Source organism: Calonectris borealis, chromosome Z, assembly GCF_964195595.1.
Source record: "Calonectris borealis chromosome Z, bCalBor7.hap1.2, whole genome shotgun sequence".
NCBI lineage: Eukaryota > Metazoa > Chordata > Aves > Procellariiformes > Procellariidae > Calonectris > Calonectris borealis.
In genome coordinates this window covers 65228616-65246428 of record NC_134352.1, presented here as the reverse complement: position 1 = coordinate 65246428, position 17813 = coordinate 65228616, and the positions used below count along the sequence as shown (strand labels likewise).

At 37.8% G+C, this 17813-nt stretch overlaps 1 protein-coding gene across 5 annotated transcripts in view; it reads left to right on the top strand.

Annotated features, from left to right (window-relative positions):
• NDUFAF2 (NADH:ubiquinone oxidoreductase complex assembly factor 2) overlaps positions 1 to 17813 on the top strand; it is a 77074-nt gene that overhangs the window by 52968 nt on the left and 6293 nt on the right. For 2 of the 5 annotated variants that reach the window (XM_075137217.1, XM_075137221.1), the window contains exons 3-4: positions 7995 to 8035; positions 9552 to 9638. In XM_075137217.1, coding sequence (XP_074993318.1) covers positions 7995 to 8035; positions 9552 to 9638 — 128 coding nt within the window. Of the gene's footprint in view, positions 1 to 7994; positions 8036 to 9551; positions 9639 to 11998; positions 12116 to 17813 lie in introns of all 5 variants that reach the window. The other 3 variants (XM_075137220.1, XM_075137219.1, XM_075137218.1) reach the window with 3 other exon arrangements.

Sequence of the window (17813 nt, the reverse complement as noted above, 5' to 3'; positions counted from 1 at the left end):
TCAGTCCGAGATTGCCATCTTCTGAAGTAAAGCAGCAGCCTGGTAGGCTTGTCCTTACTAAGTCCTCTTGTGCTTGACTGGGTCAATTCACGTTATTCAACTTTCTGAAGGTCTGCTTCCTCATCCGAAAGTTCTTCAGCCACTGCTGGTCATCTTAGGTCTGTGTGCCTGTCATGCAATCACTCTGTACCACAAACACTGAGAAGCATTTATAAAGCCTCAGGTAACTCTGCTCTGCTGTGAATGAATTGTCATCTAAGACCTGCTGCTGCCTTTTAAGAGTCAAAAAATGCAATAGTCTCTACCTGCACTTGGCTGGAATTAACATGAAACAACATGGACAGTCAGACTGTCTCGGATGGTTGTGGGCTAATCATCCTTTCACAAAGGGTCTTAAACTGGTTGCCATGGTTTAACCCCAGCCGGCAACTGAGCCCCACACAACCGCTCACTCACTCCTCCCAGGTGGGACAGGGGAGAGAATCGGAAGAGTAAAAGTGAGAAAACTCGTGGGTCGAGATAAAGACATTTTAATAGGTAAAGCAAAAGCCGCGCACGCAAGCAAAGCAAGACAAGGAATTCATTCACCACTTCCCATCGGCAGGCAGGTGTTCAGCCATCTCCAGGAAAGCAGGGCACCATCACGCGTAATGGTTACTTGGGAAGACAAACGCCATCACTCCAAATGTTCCCCCCCTTCCTTCTTCTTCCCCCAGCTTTATATGCTGAGCATGATGTCATATGCTATGAAATACCCCATTGGTCAGTTGGGGTCAGCTGTCCCAGCCGTGCTGCCTCCCAACCCCTTGTGCACCCCCAGCCTGCTCGCTGGGGCAGTGAGAAGCAGGAAAGGCCTTCACTCTGTGTAAGCACTGCTCAGCAATAACTAAAACATCCCTGTTTTCAGCACAGATCCAAACCATAGCCCCATACCAGCTACTATGGAGAAAATTAACTCTATCCCAGCCAAAACCAGTATATTGGTTCAACCAACTTGCTATATGAACCTGTTCCTTAGGACTGCTGGAATCGGTGTAGCGCTAATAAGCCTGCACTATACCTCTCTTCAGAAACCTTAGCACAAATCCATGTGACTTGACAGTGTGGTGCATGGGAGGGTACAGCTGTTTGGAAGGATGCTTTTGGCAAGCACCAGTAGAGGCACCTTGGAGTCAAGGGTCAGGTACCCTGCAGTATGGACTTGCCTAAAAAGATGCAGCTGCCAGACTTGAGATGCACTTTTGCAAGTCAAGGCATCTTATTCAGGTTTGTTTTAAAGAAGAAAAGACAATTGGCCAGTCCCATTTTTATGAGCTGCATTACACTTCTAACACTTAGCTTCATCTTTGTAACTGCGTTTTTTTTTTCTTTGTGATTTTGTCAGCACCAAATAGAAAGAATTCACAGAGAAAAGGAAAATTTACAGTATGCATATAGGTAGCAGTCTTTTCCTCTTAAGTACGGAATTTCTCTAGAAACAGAAAGAAAAGATACATGCATCTTTTTTTCCCCCTGTCCATTCCTTAAACAGAACAGGTGTCAGTGCACTGACAGATAAAGTATAACCTGCACAAAAAAGGTTAACCTGTATTTTTTTTTGTTCAATGCAAGTTTAAACATTACAAACAGTTTTGTGGAAATAGAACATAACTTTAAAAAGCCACAACTGGTACTTCTGCTGTGGGTATAGAGGCTGTTCAGAGAACTATTGTGCCTTTGCTATATATTGGGGTATGAATTAGGGATGTGGGATGCTCTGAAGTTCAGTTCATCACTACTTCTTTTCTGCCTCCTGAAAAATTCTCAGTGAGTAAGAAATGGGAAAGAATGGAAAGAGTAGAGAGTTCAAATAATACCAAAGCAGCCAGTTAGCTGAGTGGGAACAGTTTAATACAAGGTTTTTAGACACACTTTGCTGAAAGGCTCATTACAATTCTGTGCCTATTTTTTCCTCTTTAAGGTTGGTCTAGAAGTTTACAGGCTCACTAGACGTGTGCTGAACTTTCACTCTGTATCTCTGTCCAGACTCTTGGAAATTTCCCAATGCATTCTTTCTGTGGGTGTTCACTTTTTAATTCGTGCTGTTGTGGATGCTGATCATTCCAGCAAATAGTCTGAGACTTTGCAGAAGGATTTCTAAAATACTTGCTGTTTTCTCTGAACAGTAAAAGGTGAATATAAAGTTAGAAGGCTGTATAATATTTCTTACTTCTGTTTTCTCTTTACTCTTGGAATTTTTTTGGATTTTTAGTGTTCTAAATCCTTTCTGCTGGGCACGTGCTTACATCTCCAGGGGCCTTCTCTCCAAATCCTGTGTATGCACTTTGACATCTGCGGCCTCTCCGCTTCAGTTTTGACTAGTTCAGCAATAGCAGTCTCCTTGCCTAGCCTTCTCAAGCTTTTCGCCTTAAGGACTGTGCTAAAGTTTCTGTTGCCTTATTTCCTCTCCTTTTTCTTGGCATCTGCAGAGAGCTGCTTTCACCTGTGCTTTGTTCTGCCAGGACTTAGTTTTTTCACTTGTGGATAATCCTTAATAGCCACCCGATTTAAAAGCACTCATCCCAGCACCCTTTCTTTCTCCTTGTTTCCCTACATCACACTGTGTGACTGGAAAAGAAACCTCTTGAGACCGAAACGAATAAAAGTACTGTCCCTGGAAATACTTAAGAGCATGAGTTGTCTGAGGAAAACTTGCACAAAATCAGGGACAACTGATTGTTTAAGGAGTGGGAGCAGGCCATAGTGAAATTTGAAGAGGATCTGAGTTAAATCTCATTGTGTTCTAATATATTCAGCCTGGAGAGCTGGTAAACTAAGGGTCTGATTTTGGCCCTGTGTTTTTCAAGTTATAAACATGTGATAAGGTAACCGAGACTAAGTAGAAAGCTATAAAGCAAGTAGGTAAACCAATCATCCAGATTACAGACTCAATCTATGCAAGCTCTTTCTCAGACTTCAGAGAGGATGTTGGTGTATTAGTCCTGAGAGTTAACTGAATACAGGGTGGAAGGCTTACTCATGAAGGGTTTGCCTGGAATTTTTCTCCTGAAGATGTAAGTTTTAAGTGCTCCACAGGATTAAATTTCCTAGGTTCTCAGACCTGTGAATTTTACAAAAGTTCTGAATGTCCATTAAGGCTTTTGTAAAACTGAAACGTGCTCAGTATTAAAAGAATAGAATCATAATCCTTTGTGTTCTCCTTAGTGTTAGCTGTTTGTACACAGAAAATTAAGTCAATTTTCATTTTAAAAATCAAAAAATGTGTTTGCATTTGTACTGTAGTTTTGAATTTAGAACATAATCCATACACACAATACAAATATTACCTGTTTTTGTTTAGGTGAAGCCTCTTACATTTTACAAAGTGGGGGCACATGCTTTTCCGTAGGCAATATGGATGCACACAACAGATAACCTTTCCGTAATGTTAGTTCTGAATGTTCACCTACTGTAGAATGTGTAATTTACCTCCTCAGGACATGGCAATAGTGCTCCTGAGAGGAGATCAGTAATTTTACATAACTATAGAGATTCATGACATTGCATGCTTCATGCAGCATTTTATTGCCCATCTAGTCTTTTTTTTTTCTTTCCTGGTAACGTTTACTGATTAATGGGAGTCTTAATTTGCATGCTCACTTTTACACTCATTACAGTGCGTTATGTGCCAGTAGGAGTCTTAAAGTTCAATGAAAATTTCATGCATACTAATGAAATGCAAATGAGTGCTGATGAAAGAATGTGAGGGTCTCAAGGTAGGAAATGTCCAGCTATCTTGCAAAATCCCTTTTAGAAAAAGTAACATTACAACGAGTACAGAATGCAGGAAGTGCCATCCAGATAAAATTAGAAGCAGCAGCATAACTAGTTTGAAACGGAAGCAATGATTCATTTTGCCAAAGCTTTGGGGGGCAGGGAAGCATGTTTTTGTTGCACTCAGTACATACATGTTACCTTCTCTACTTGGTCTGAAATGGTAAGGGCATTTTGTTTTGTTACCGTAGGGAACGGGAGTGTTCATGTGGAAATATTTTCCAGCTATAACTGTCACTGGACACTTTTTAATTAAGTGTATGCATGTGTGCATATGGTGTTCAAATAATATGTAATAAACCACCTACCTGCCTTGTTTCCATCAACAGATATTTAACTGTGGTATAAATCTGTTCAGCAATTTAAACTTGCACTGACTAAAAGTGTAATGGAGAGCGCAAAGAAAGGTGGAAAAGCTTTTCCATTCGTAAATTGTATACACGGACTATATTTTTCAAAGAGAACGCAAAATGTCTTAATTTCAAGATACCATTTACTTGGATTTTGTTAAAATTAGTCCTAACTCAGTAGTAAATCACTGGCTATATTTTTGTATACATTCATTCTTCCTTTAATTGTTACCATGAATTTCTCTTATGCCTGAGTTACGAGGTGTTGGTGGTTTTTTGAACCTTGTGTTGGATACTCAAAATATTGTTGATACCTTAGAAAAAATTGAAAGGCTTTTTAAATTTTCTGTCTGAAAGAGAACCACCTGAAAACTAGTGGGGATTAAATATATGAGAGTCCTCCCATTCTTCGCCCCAAAGACTGAGGAGTGGCCAGGTGAATTATTGGAAAAATGTGTTGCTTTTGAAAGACTGATAAAACTATTAGATGCGAAAGTACAATATACTAAAATACACTCAATTCAGATGATGTTTTCTTTGCTTTTAATCTTGTAATGTATCTTGAGCTGTGCTTTACATAGAATATTTCAGAAATGGATTTGCATAGAGGGGAATATTATATATTAAAGCTAACTAACTTCACCTTATGGCTATAAAGAGATTTTAGTAAATTTTGTTACTGTATTTCTCCTTCAACTACATAGCAGTGAAGGAATCTTTCATTAAATAATGATTTTCTAATGCAGCTCATTAGAGATGTTAAAATGAATTTTCCCGTAGTTATTTGGAAAATGGTATCCAATCTTTGCCTCAGCAAGTTTTATTTAGGGTTAAACTGAAAAAGATTAGTAGTCCTGACATTTATTAGAAAGAAGGAAGGTTGATAGCTCCTGTAAAACCATGCATTCAAATAGTTGTTATAGCTGGAAAGAAAAATAGCACAATCTTATAATTGTGTGCTTTATTTGTGTATTTAAAAAGATACAGTCTGATAATTGAATGTTTGATATGAGAAATCTTCCTAAATTAAGGATTGTTTTGTTGCTTTTGAGTGTTGGTACCAATTGGGATCTATTAATGAATGAAAATGGGTTGCGTAACGCTCCTTGCTTCACAGCTTCTGTTCGCAGGACACATGTCATTGTGTTACCCTTCACTGTTCTGTCTGTGGCTTGTTAAACTCATGCAGATAATTAAATGATAAAATCTTTTAATAGAAGTATTCCATTCATCTGAAAATCATTAATGAAATAACTGCCTAAAAGTTCCATCTGCTGTGGAAAGAAAATCTATTGTAATGGTTATATTTCAGCAGTAGTTTCTTACTGCAGCTTAATTTTTGTAGGATTTCAAATGTTAAGAATTTTTCTTTAAGAGTTAAAATGCATCTGGTGTTTTAAGAAAATACTGGCAATTTCAAAAAAATGAAGCATTTTTAGGTGCTGAGAACTGTGGAATTGAAACCAGTGGTACTATACTTCCATGTGACAGAAGCAAGGCATGGCAAGGCAGATGATGATACTTTGTTGAAAGAAATCCCTTAAATTTTGAAGGTTTAAAACTTAATTTTTTACAAAACAATTTAAACTACTACTTTTCCTTTTTTCTGCAACTGTATCTTTTGTTGGTTAGTGTCTAGTATACATACTTCGCTATACCTGATACCTCTACCACTTTCTTGCTTTTCTGGATGATGTTGGAGCTGTTGCTAAGTACGGACAAAGATGACTTCTGTCAGGAGGAAAGGCTTGTGTGCTATGATTTCCTCTAATAGCATCATTGGTCCGTTTACAAAGAGTGTCTGCCAGGCTGCCAGCTGAGAAGTGCCAGTCTCAGTAATGCCAGTTTAATCTCTGATCTTGCCAGATTTTGCTTTTGGAAATCCTCATGAAATTTAAATGTTTGAAAGTGCTACAGGTACATGCAAAATGTTTTCTAGTTCTATAGATTCAATAGAAAGTCATTTGGTTGTATTTTGTATTATCTTATTGGGCTGGGTTTTTTTCCGCTAACATAAAACTTTTGCAGAAAGGGTGGTGTTGACTGTTCAGTGCTCAGTCACTTCTCCACAATGGCAAATTTGGGTCTAATCTTTGTTAGGACCAGAAGACCTCTGAGAAGAGCTGGCAGGGACTGCTTCTTAAGAAAAGATATTTGAGAATGGTATTTAAAAGAACACACCTTCAGAAAGTGTCATCTGATAGACGAGAACCAAAAGTAATACCTTGCTTCATATCATTACAGGTATTTTACCATTAACCTTGAGTTAAGGCTGTTGGCCTCGCCATCATGGCTAAATTCCAAGCTATGTAATGCCATTTTGCCTCCCTTAATTCCATTCTGATGTTGATCGGAAGCTATTCCTTCTAAAACCACTTTCATAATGTTGCCGAAGCAGAGTGGTGTTAATGTTTCACCCTATGTCTAATTGCATTTTCGGTAGTGAGGTGACGTTATGACTCTGTGCAGCTTTTAGTGTTTTGGACCTGCTGTCTGATTCATTCCCTAGTTCCCCTCAAAATACAGCACAGATAGCATTAGAAAATTAAAATTTGGAATAGTTCCTTCTTAAAGCATTTCTGAAACTTTATAGACAGCTACAGGTCAGACCAGGAATTTGACTGGGTGGTAATGAAAATGTAATTTTTACTCTAATTTTCAAGGACAGTAACAAAACTCTTAACTATCCAAACAAACATGCAAAAGAACATTTTGCCATGTCTCGGCACTTGCAACTGGCTTTCCTTATGTTTGTCCTTCTGTTCATTACTGGCTACTTGCATTCTGCTACTCATTCATTTGAAAAATACGAGCAGAAAAGACAAATGTCTATAAAATACACAACCTGGTACCTACCAATTGTGTGGATTGAGAAGGCATGAAAAAATGCCATGGTAGTGATACTTTTAAAGAGCAATGGATATTGCATTGTCCTCAGTCAGGTAATTTGGTTGTCTAAATAATGCCTGTAACAGTTGGAGCTATCTCTAATAATTTATTGACTGAATGAAGCAAGGCCTGACGGAGTGCCGCTTCTCTGTCTGCAGTGGAGTCCCTTTGGATTGGTACCTCCAGTCAGCCCCACACCAACCATCAGTGTTTGCAATGGGAGTGGGCATAAGTCTATTGATTTTGGTTCATCATGGAAAACCTGAGCCACAGGACAATTGTCGTTGCCACTGCTTTCATTCCTCTGCTGTCTTTTCCAGCATGGATTGACTGAGATGGAGGGAGCCTTCCCTCGGTTGCAGTACCTCCCCCTCGATGCAGTGGGTAATCCCCACACAGCCCCTCAATCTTGCATCTCTGTAAAGGAATTCTAGCTGGCACTAACATAAATACGTTTTCGGCTTTAACGTGCCTGAGGCATATACAGGAATCCTTTTTCTACAGAGTGGTCTAAGGCTTTTCATACTTTCCAGCAGTCACCTTGTCATTTTCTCAGGGTGAAGCTCAGCTCTGTATAACAAGCTCAACAACAGGCCTGGGCTGCTTTTTAAGCCCTGTTTTGGCTGGCAGGGTGGTATGTAAACTGTGTACAACCTCTCCTCACCGAGGTGATTTTCGCTGGCACTCCCCCATCTCCTTCCTTCTGTGAAGACTGGGAGTATTGAAATGGGAAATAGCATCTCGGGTCTTTACATTTTGGGAAATTATATGGCTTGCCACATTGTGGCAAATTCTATTGTAGTTTTTTATATAAACATTTGCTTTCTGTTACAAATTCATCATAATTTTGAGTTTTAATATTGTCTGTGATCCATTATGAAATAATCACGTGATCCAATAATCCAAATTAAATAATCCATTTGATTTTTATTTCTTTTGCAGCATGGATAAGAAAAAAAAGAAGGGATCCACCCACCACTGAGGTGAGAGAGATAAAATGTCTTTAAATTTTCAATTGTTGTAATTAAACTACAATAATAAATTTATAGTAGACTCATCTGTCCAGTAATTTGTCACTTTTGGGAGAGAATTTAGTATGTTGCTTGCCTAATTGATGAAATGATACACAAAATAGGTATCTAACACTTAGGAAAAAGAAAAACAAATGGAAATATAAATTCCAATGTTCTTTAGTTGTTGCTTTTATCATTCTTTAAGATGATCTACATAGATTCTTTAAGGTGATCATAGCCATTCAAGAGTTTCTTTAATTAAATGAATTCTGAAATTACTCCTATGAATTTTTAAAATAGGTCCGCTGTGTATTAATGCAAGGTTTTTTTAATGCTAGTTGACATTAAAATGCAGGTTTCAAATCCGATTGCTAGTGGATTCATCAGTACAGGAAAACAAATTGCACTAACATTTTACAATGCTAATGAGATGCAGGAGTTGCAGCCATGACTTTTTCTGTAAGTGGTTTCTAATGGAACGAAGCCGGGAAATATCCCACAGTCTTTCACGCTGATGAGTTTGTAAAGAGTGGAACGAGTTGGACTGTTGATCCGTGTATACAGACACACGCACATACACTACTTGCCCTGGATTTGTATTACAAGTTGCTAAGCACCAGCTAGGAATGAGTGAGTAGATGAGGCATGGTTTACTACAGAAGATTCAAACTGACACCCACAGGGGCAGATACTTGACTCGCATCAGTAGGAATAACTGTGTCAGATTCAGTGAAGCTATGTTGGCATGCTCCAGCCAAAGATTTGGTCACTGAGATCTTCTGGAATATACTGGTTTGTGAAAAGTTGTTCTGCCTGCCTGTGTGTTAAGATGACCTGGGGAAGCTTGTCAGCTGATGTTTACAAGCCATAACTCATTGAAATGAGCTCCTACACAACTTACAGCTTTTCAACTAATTCTCTCTGCCTCTGTTTTGTACTTGCCACTGAGGTAGAGATAATAAGGGCTATCATACACCCATGAATGGAAGAAGTTTAAGTTAAACTTCCCCCAAAGCTTTTTAAGACTTAAAGCAAATTAACACACTTTGCTTTGCATTAACATTCGGGGAAGTATTAAGTGTGATTTTTTAATCCCCCCTCTTCCCCCCCCCATCCTAGTTACTTGTGCAGAAGTGATACTACAGCAGTTGTTCTAAGCTTGGACTGATCTCCTTTTAAGTAGCTCTGGCTTATACCAACTGTATACATACAACTTTTATTGTTGAAGTTACCACCTCATGTGATACTTGAAGATGGGGAGTGTTGCATGTCTTTTGTCCTATCATTTCCATGAGCCAGAGTGCCATGATAATTGTGCTGAGATAAACCTGTTCCAGAGAATGCGGGCAGCCTTGGATTTGGAATTGGTGCAATAAACCTCCTCCTGGCACTGGAGGTGTTAGTTCTGTTTCAAAATAGGGAGCAAGGAGTCTCTGCAGGTGAGAGAACTGTGGATCAATAGTGTTCTAAATATTTTACCTTCCAGAAAAAACAATTTATGGAGAATGAAAGATTATTGGGAGTAATGGTGCATTCAGAGTTACAGGACTGCTTATACCTTCAGTTTCAAGAGGTAATAGATCTGAAAAATAATTTAGCAGCTAGGTACTTTAACTGCAGGTTTGTGCATTGACCTTATCAGAGCAGAAGTGATATACCAGGAATTTGAAAAGTAGTTATCTTTTCTTTCAAGTAATCTCTAAATTGTTTTTTCCTGTATAAGAAAAGGTAGTTCAAATATATGTATGTTAAAAATTCTTGCTAATATTTTAAAAATAATGCTGCAGTCACATTTTAAATATGTAATAGTGCAGCTTAATTTTTTTTTTCTGTATGGTGATATGTATGATCTACTTTTCTCCTGATTTGAAGCTGTTATACCACAAACTCTTCTACCACAATATCATTATAAATATAATTATACTAGTGAAGCATATATAGAATACTGTTTGGTCCCTATTTGTTGGACTGACTAGCTTTAGCGTTTTGGCTACATAAACTTTACTGGCTGCTATTCTGTATTATATTCCCTTTTTGACAGTAATGCTGATATGGTAAACTGCTGTTTGACAGCTATGGAATGAGGGAATATTTGTGACCATATTTCATGTTGAAACCCTGTATAACAAATCTCCTTGTTCTTTCACATATTTCTCATGAGACTAGACTATTTCTGGAAAAGGATGCAAAGCCCACAGATTTTGCATTTTTGCTTTAATGACATTTTACTGTCAACATCATATTGTAACACCACAAAATAGCACTACAGTTCCTAAAGCATAAGTTTCTGGAGCTGTGCCTATGTTCCTACCTTTGTGGTCTGTAATACCACTTTTTTTTTTTTGATGGTTTTCCTTTTTTTCCTGTCCTTTGCTCATAATCTTTTTTTTTTCTTTGTAGTATCAAATGACATATGTTAAACTTTATTAAAATTTCTGTTACCCTTCTCTGCTCTGTTTGCCTACCTTTAGTATTTTATGTTTGTTTTTTTCATATTTGTCAAACTTGTCTTTTATTCAGCTCTCAGCTATGGATGATAGAGGTTGCCAAACTGCTTAGGCTATCAGGTCTCATGATGAGCTCTATGATCGAACTTTAATTGAAAATATTGCAGAGATATGGCTTCACAAATCAGCTGGATCTTAACTGATCTTACTGCTAGCACTGATGACCACATTTTGGGAATGAGTGGTTTGGTGAATACTGTAGGCCAACAAAATGTGATTCAGAATCATCATGACGTGTCAGTCACTTAAGTGAGAATGAATGTGAGTTGTCCTTCCTTATGCTGGTCAAGGTAGCTGGGTAGTGACACCAGCTAAGTCTGTTGACGGTGTTCTTAAGACTTGATAATGTTTTGGATTCAGGCCGTTCTTTCTTCCACAAACACCTAACTTATGTTTTTTTGTTTCTATTATAAAGCTTTCATTTTCTCACAGAAAAAATTGCTTTACATCTCTTTTTCTTTAGATTTTTTTTTTTTAATGGAAGAATACTCCAGTGACTTCAAAAGAGAACTTGTTCGGTGTTAAGTGTTTCACATACTGAATGGGTTTTTTCCTCCCTGTGCCCCCACCACTTTTTCCCCATTTTTGGAGGAAGTCACTAGACTTCTGTGTACTGGGCTAGTAATAACCCAAGAACACTGCTCATCGCCTTGGTTATTTCTAATCTGACCAGTAATGTAAGGCATGTTAGTGGTTGGAAGCCTTGGGTTTTAAAAGCCAGCTTCTGGGATACGGGAAACAGTTGGTTGCCTTTTGATTTTATTACAGCTTGAAATATGCCAAGTCTCATTCTCAACTCAGTTATGATGAGGGTGATAACTTTGCAAATGAATGCAGATCAAGTTGTTTCTTATGTTGTGCTTAAACATATTCTGTTCCTATGGTAATCAGGGAGTTGATCTTGATAGAGAATTTTGGTTCATGTCTGCACCCACTGTAAGCATGCATGTATGCATACATATACATATACACATACTGCTTTATAACAGGTGAGAATCTGAGCTTATATATTCCTTTTTTTGCATTACTGTAGCATTCTGTCATCTGTCCCTTTATGTATATTGTATATAGTAATATATGCTTGGATGAGGAAAATTTGTCATTACCTTTTTTCCTGTGCAGCTGTAAATTATATTTTAACCGATTTAACAAGTGATGAATAATTAAGTAGACTATTACATTTCTTTATTATGTATATAGAGACTAGATGTATGTAGCATGTTTTTGGGCAAATAGGAAATGTGTCCTTGTCTGGAAAGCTTACAGTTTTAAATTAATGATAATTTTACAAATATTAAAGTATTTTTAATCAAATGCTATTTTGTGGAAGCAGATTTAATAATTTATCACTTTACATGCAAATTAGTTTACCTGCTAAGCATTAATGTGGTCGGAATTTATTAACAAAAATTGTCTTGGCATATAGCAGTTGTTTTATAGGAGTGATGTTCCATCCATGCAAATTACATCTTTAAGAGACTATTCCCTTCCATCCGTCGAGTCATAGTCCACTTTCAGTACAACTCATCAATTAGGTTGTAAGGTAAATGTAAACGTGCTGTCTTGCATAAACTCCTACCTCCCAGTTTTTCTTCTGGCTACAGATTTCACTCCTGATTTAAAACATGGCACCTTTATATTTTGGATTTTTCACATCTTGGTGGCAAAAGGAAAAAAAAATGCTCTTGGGAGGCAGGGAGAAAATCCTTCTCTTTAGGACTTCTTTTTTTGGGCTTATGTTGCTGTTCCATCACCAAAGTGGAAGTCCCCAAATTTAAAAGATGTTAAACAATGTAACACCTGTAGGACCACTGTGGGTATGTCTCACTCTTTTTATGCACCTACATGAATTTCAAGCGAAGTTCTGCTGAAAAGAACTTCTTGAGACTTCTCAGCACTTTGTTGATAGGCAACTTTGCATGGCATTCACAAGCTTTGCTGCATTCTACACCTCCTGTTTTCTTTCTGGGTTACATTCCCTTTTAAAAGAAGGGTTTATTTAAAATTTGAGATAGCATTATGTAAATATATTAAAAATACTAATGAAAGAAATTGTTATTTTCTGTTGGTGCAGCTCCTAATTGAGATAGTGGCTGAATGCCTAAGATACTTGTAAGCTTTGGTTATGGTGCGTGTTTCAATAGAGTATCTACCTCTCTATCTGTCTCTCATCTTTATACAATCAGTGCGTATGTAACGCACAGCCAGGTTTTCCCCCACGCAGGTAGTGGGAGTCATATCAAAATTGGTTTAGGTATCTTGTATCTAAGACACATTGAGTCTTCAGTTTCTAGACCTGGAAGGAACTAAGAGGCATATTTTTAAGGATGTACCAAACCTTAAAAATATCAGGCATATAGTAAGTTTTTAAGCCTTTCTGTGCCTAACTTCTATTTGATTTCTTTAGTATTGCTGCTTTCAGAGGGCATCAGATTTGTCGGGCTTTTAAAGAATCCTACTGTCTGTAACACGAGGTACCTGAATGTATTTAGAAGTCTAACCCTTATTTGTTCCCATAACAGACCTTGTAGCTACACGCTACTTCTGACAGTGTCCTGAGGTTCAAGAGTATCTGAGTATCTTGGCATTGTTTATGGACTTGTCTGTAGAATGGAGATAGAAATAAAGTTACAGACTATCTTGGGGTGCCAGAAAATGCTTGAGAAAAGACCAGAGAAGGTTCTCAAGGCAATGCCTAGAGAAACTGGTATGGAGGGAAATGTGGTTTATCTCTGAACCTGCCAATGTGATATCCTGCAGTTGCCAGATGCACCTATAGCAATGCTACTCTGTGAACACAGATCTTTGTGCTAGAAGTCACTTCACTGTTAAGCCACATGCTGCTTCCTCTGTAGTGCTCACAGGGCTGCATAGCTGCAAGTATTCTCGGTTTAAATTGAAACCTCGCTGTTGCATGTGTATGTATGTTAATATTTCATGGTAAAATTGCATGTTCCTTTAATTAGTGTCAAAAGCCTGAAAACAAATTTAAATAGAAAACCACAGTAAATGACTGCTTTTCTCATGCATTATGTACTTGTTATACAGTAATAAAACTCAGTGGCTTCTGAATTGCACAGTTGGATAGAAGGTGAAATGCTAAAAAAAGAAACTTTTTGTGACAGCTCCTGTCTTCTTCCAAACTATTTCTAGCATTTCCATAATTATCTGTTTTGACAACCTCCTTCTCAAGGGAGGAAAAATGTACTTCAGTGAGTTGTAATAAACATAAGGTTTCAATGACTGTTTCTCCCCCCGCCCCTGAATAATTACATTGAAATTACATTCTGTTTGGTTGCTACAATGTATACCCACTTTTCCCATCTATTTGCTCATAAGTGTTATTTATTTGAGATATGGTATGATCAAAACTAGCTTCGGACGTAGAGATTAGTTTACACAGAATTCATGTTCCTTTAACCAGAATGGGACGCAGTTTAGAAAAATTCTTTGTTTGACACTGTTAGGATTGCACATTATAGTTTTGCTTCTATCTTCTTTCAGGCGCTTCATTTGAGAAGTTTTAAAATGAGAACTCTGACATGGAGATTGTACATTCTTGCGTAGAGAATAGGGCTTAGCAAATGAGTATTTTACTCCTGAAGCCACAAAAAGCTGCAGAATGTGATTTACAGTTCTGGGAAATGCTATTAAAAAAGCATGGGGATAAATAACTCTCTGAGCAAAATATTTTCCACCATTGCTGTCCAGGATCACAACCAGGATTGAAAATTCGGGACATATTCAAATGACTTGACTTGCACTAAATAGCATTTTCCATAGTAAATTGTGCATGATTCCAGAGAGGATTATTACTCAGTGTGAAAGGGCAGTAAAATTTGACCATATAAAAGAGCTGAGCTACAAAGGTCTAAATAGAAGGAAGCGGTCAGAGAAGTCTCTCTCTCAAAAAAAAAAAAAAAAAAAAAAAAAAAGAGCTTGAAGCAGCCATCATCTTTTAGAGTTTTTCCCTCTTACTCACTTTAACTTTCTCCTCAGGTTTGAAACATAGGTGCTTGTCAGCCTCCACAGAAGAGTATCAGGGCACCAGTTTGTCCCATTACTTCCAGTTTGCCTGTGCTGCAAATCCCCGAGGCAGGGGAGAGAGCTGCTGCCGCTCTGCTACTCCTCTTCATGTGGGAGGGAGTGCATGGAGCGTTGGCTCTGTCTCCTAATTCACTGTCAGGACAGCTGAACGGGGGTGGAGGGAGAAGTAACGTGTACCAGGAAGAGGGCTGGTACAGATTACATCATATGTAGAGTAAGGGGAAAGCAAGGACTGAGTCACAGCTACAGTTCCTTGTTTGCTCTGTGGGCATCAAGGCTCTGCCCTTTATTCAGGGCAGAGTGCAGTGGTGCCAGGCTAGTTTGTGATTTTTGCTACTTCTACACAGTTTCATCAGTGATCTTGAACGTATGTGTAGTTCTGTACAAAAACGTCTGCGGTATTATAAAAATAATTCAGGCACAAGTCCCTGCTGACTCCATGTGTTGCCGACATGCTTTACATTCCAGTGTCTGTGCCTTTTCTCTTCCTTTTGCCTCTCATTACATGTTCTTGCCAAATACATATGTGCTACACTGTGGTACCCTAGAGACTATGTCAGCTCATGTCAGAGATTCTGTAGCTCGGAAGTAGCAATATAGTAATTTAGGAATTGCTTCTCTGTAGATTTGATTTAAACAAAAATTGCTGTGAGTTAGAATTAGTATTTAATTGATTTAGCTTTGTAGTAAATGTGGTATTAGCACCGCATTTAAAAGTAAATATTAGGCTGTCATCAAAGTAAATATTTGTACATATATTTGTAATCAATATATTGGTTTAACACTTACACATTAATTGTGGAGTGCTTTAAACCTTAATTGCAATTTTGTGCTGTTACTGATTGATTCCAAAGAATTAGTGCACCTCTCATTTACAGGATTAGGAACCCAAAATGCACCAACAGCCTTCATCTAGAGTGAACTATAACAGATCATCATTAGGAATCGCCTTTCCCTTACAATAGAATGGGAGTCAGAGATTCCCGTTTCAAAAACCTGTGGACCATTAGAGGTCTGTTTCTATATCTGTTTATGTTTAAGGGATTGTTGCAGGTTGCAAGCAAAAGTAACTGTTCTAAAACAGCAGCTATATTAGTTTCGTAATTTTGTTTGGATAATTTATTTGATTTATGTTCAAAGGTCAAAAAAGCTGTTCTACAAAGCCAAGACAATAAGAGATGCCATAAATTGTGATGTATCCAACAAAGATCATTCAGATCAGTTTACTTTTGAATTGTGCAGGATGCATCCTTCTAAAAAATCACATCGAGTGCACAGAACACAGTCCATATTTTAAAATTGCAACTGATCAGAGATTTGCTCGAAAACTAAACCTGAATAAAGCAAATCTTACATTGATTTGACTAATATTGATTGTTGATTGACCAAAGATATTTAGCACATATGTTCTTTACAAAATTACTAGTCAGTTGGCTCAGTGTTTGATTTAAGTAAGTATTTTAGGAAAGCCAGGTATGCCTTTCTAATTCAAACTGCTCCTCTGTTTTTGCCATGCACTGGCACAGCCCTTCATTTACCACATTCTTATTCCTAACATGGCACTACCATGTTCGCGCTCAGTTCCTGAGTTAACAAGACCTGCCCTGGATCAGAACATTCCGTGCTTCCCAGTGTTGACGTCCTCGCTCTGCCTCCTACTCTTGAAATATGATGTAATATCCGATTATTTCATCTTGCCTATTTAACTTGTTGAACTGGAAAATGGAGTTTAGTTAGTCAGTTGGCAATATTATAAAACCGGGTGGATTGGCTTAACTTGTAGTACTTTGCTGGACTTTTAGTTAGTTTGTCAGTGAAGAAAAAATTCTGACATGTTAAATTGTCTTATAACAATCAACTTTTTTAATACTGTTCCAAAACAGATTTTTTTCCTTTCCATTTGTCATTTTTTAAAATTTTTGCTAACTTGTATTTATGAATTTTTACCGGGCAGAGTTCATTCACGATTAAACATAAAATATTCAAACTAGACACCAAAATGCAAATATTCTATGAATATGTAATGTCTGTACAGTTCAAACAAAGAACATCAATCTGTCCAGACGTCTCTCAGTTCTGGCATCAAATAATAGTTAGCTAATCCTATTCAAATCAAGAGAAATCATGAGTATTTCAACATACGTAATAAGATAACTTAGGAAGCTGGAATAGTTTCTAAGTCAATGTAGAGAAGTTACTTATTTTTAATTTAATTTTTACAATTTTTTAATTTTTTTTGATTTTTACAAAACCATCGGAAATGAAATGTGACATCTTGCTTAAAATTAATAATACATAAACCCCACATTTATAGGTTTGGGTATAGTGTCTTTAGAAAATCATCTGGAAAGAAAAAAAAACAAAACAAGTACCAGTCTGTTAAAATAACCTTTAAATAATCTCTCTTGGACATTGTTATATTGGTACTGTATGTCTAGCCACCTGCATCCCTAGAGCTACTTGTTCACAACTTCGGGTTGCCCCTTGTCTTCAGGAGATTGAAAATGCTCCACGAGAGGCAAGTGGTGTTATAACGGATGGCTGGCTTGAAGACTGAGAAGGAAACAGTAAGGAAATAAGAGGAAGGGGAGGAGGAGTTCCTCAGATTGTGGGGTTCAGGAGATGCTGCAGGGTAGAAGGTGTTAAGTACAGGTATTTGCCTGTGGAGCAGATTGGCAAGAAGTGTTTGGCAAAGGCTAGTCACTACTGAGCAAGACCCCAGCTGAAGGAGTAAGCAAGTCTAAAGAAACTTCTTTTCTATTTATGACATTTTCCTACCAGGAAGAACTGATTTTATTTATTTTGTAAGGCTACTAGTTTATTCAGAAAAGGGAAAGCAGTGACAATATGAGAGCTCCATTCCAAATCTTCAGTCTACAAAGCAGGTCTTGCAGTACAGCACTGGAAGGCACTGAAAGTCCTTTGACTAGAGACAAACTTGTAGATTCTTCTCCTTCTGTGGAGTAGAGGTGAATACAGTTTGCAAGCAGCAGAGGATGCTTAGTGATACATCTCAGCTGCCAGAGTTAAGTGAGAGCTTTAAACAAAAATACAGTTTGCAAGAAAAGTGGAAATTTCATGCCAGTGGCGTGAAATACAGCCTGATCCCTTTTGCAGCAATGCGCTTGGAAGACAGCAACATGTCTTGGGCTGTGTTTCCCCCATAAGCAGGCCGTCTTTCATTCTTTGTTCAT